At 50.9% G+C, this 1,393-nt stretch overlaps 1 protein-coding gene across 1 annotated transcript; it reads left to right on the forward strand.

Moving 5' to 3' along the window:
• Window positions 1-13: 13 nt before the first annotated feature.
• Window positions 14-1,182, forward strand: LOC109703895 (wall-associated receptor kinase 3-like). Its single transcript, XM_020224628.1, has one exon. It carries the CDS (start codon window positions 112-114, stop codon window positions 1,180-1,182), a length of 1,071 nt encoding a protein of 356 aa, XP_020080217.1. The 5' UTR covers window positions 14-111.
• The last annotated feature ends 211 nt before the right edge of the window (window positions 1,183-1,393 follow it).

Here is a 1,393-nt window from a genome sequence, read left to right on the forward strand (position 1 = left end):
GCACCCACACGAAGAAGAATGTCGACCTCTTGATATAATTCTTATTCTTCCTCGCAAGTCTCAATATCTCCCATCGAAGTAGAGAATTAATTTAAGCGCCTTCATTAATCTATGATCGATCGATCGATGCATATTCCACCGTTGTTCATCTTCTTGCACCTAGTATGGCTGCTTGTGCCGGCATCATCCTCTTCCCCCGACTCCGTCGAACCATCGGCGCTCGGGATGGACGCCCCCAGCTGCAATTTCGACTTCCCATTCGGCGCCCCAGGCTTCTCCCAATACCGAAAGGGCTTCGAGGTGTCTTGCAACCCCAGCCTTTCGGGGAGCCCCTCGTGGCTCCAAGTCGGCTCGAAGAAGCTGCAGATAATGAACATCTCGATAGCCGAAGGCTACGTGCGCACCGGAATCACCCCATCCACGTGGCAGTGCTCTCGCTCGGGCGAGACGGGAGAGGGCATCAGCCTGGAGGGCACCCCGTTCACCTTCTCCCACACGCGGAACAAGCTGACCGTCGTCAGTTGCGACACCTTCGTCAGCTTTGCGGACCATCGAAATTCTAGCGTCTCCGTCGGCTGTGTCTCCTTCTGCCCCTCGCAGCTGAGCATTACGGATGGCGCCTGCTCTGGTGTCGGCTGCTGTCAGGCCGCGATCCCCGTGGGGCTCAAGAGTTTCGACGCACAATTCTACAGCATCCCGGACGAGATAAAACGGCGGTGGAAACTGAAAGTTAACAACACTCTGCAGCCGATGACGCCCTCCTCGTCCGGTCACCAAAGAAAGGAAGCTCCAAGTATAGTTTTCGAAAACACGACGCCGCTGTGCAGCAAGGTGTTCATCGCGGAGTATGAAAAATTCACGTTCTCAAAGAGCGATATGCTGTTCGGCGCTGCCTGGGACGACACGTCCCTGTCGATGGTGCTGGATTGGGCGATCGGGAACGAGTCGTGTGCGGAGGCGACGCGGAGGAACGCGTCTGACGACTATGCTTGCATCGACGAGAACAGCATCTGCTACGACCCGCCGGGTAGGGCGGGCTATCTCTGCAACTGCAGTGACGGCTATCAGGGCAACCCTTACGTCGCCGGTGGATGCCAGTGTGAGTTTAGTAACAGTAAAATGTTATATGCCTTATTAAGGTATATATATAGGAATATACGANTTTTTAAATTTGAAATTTAAAAGTTAAAATTTAAAATTTAAAATTTAAATATAAAATTTACAGTTTAAATGTAGTGTTCTAAAGCTTTGGATAGGATTGGCTTCAATGTTAGTGACTGGTCGACATATCTGGAGAGTGTCGGACTGAATCGGAGTTATTTCTGCGTGAAATGGGTGCAAAAAATAGACTCGGCGTACTTAAATAAGCAAAACTAGAGTTTTGCCAGTTTAG

The sequence above is a fragment of the Ananas comosus genome, unplaced genomic scaffold (genome assembly GCF_001540865.1).
Source record: "Ananas comosus cultivar F153 unplaced genomic scaffold, ASM154086v1, whole genome shotgun sequence".
In the NCBI taxonomy this organism is placed as follows: domain Eukaryota; kingdom Viridiplantae; phylum Streptophyta; class Magnoliopsida; order Poales; family Bromeliaceae; genus Ananas; species Ananas comosus.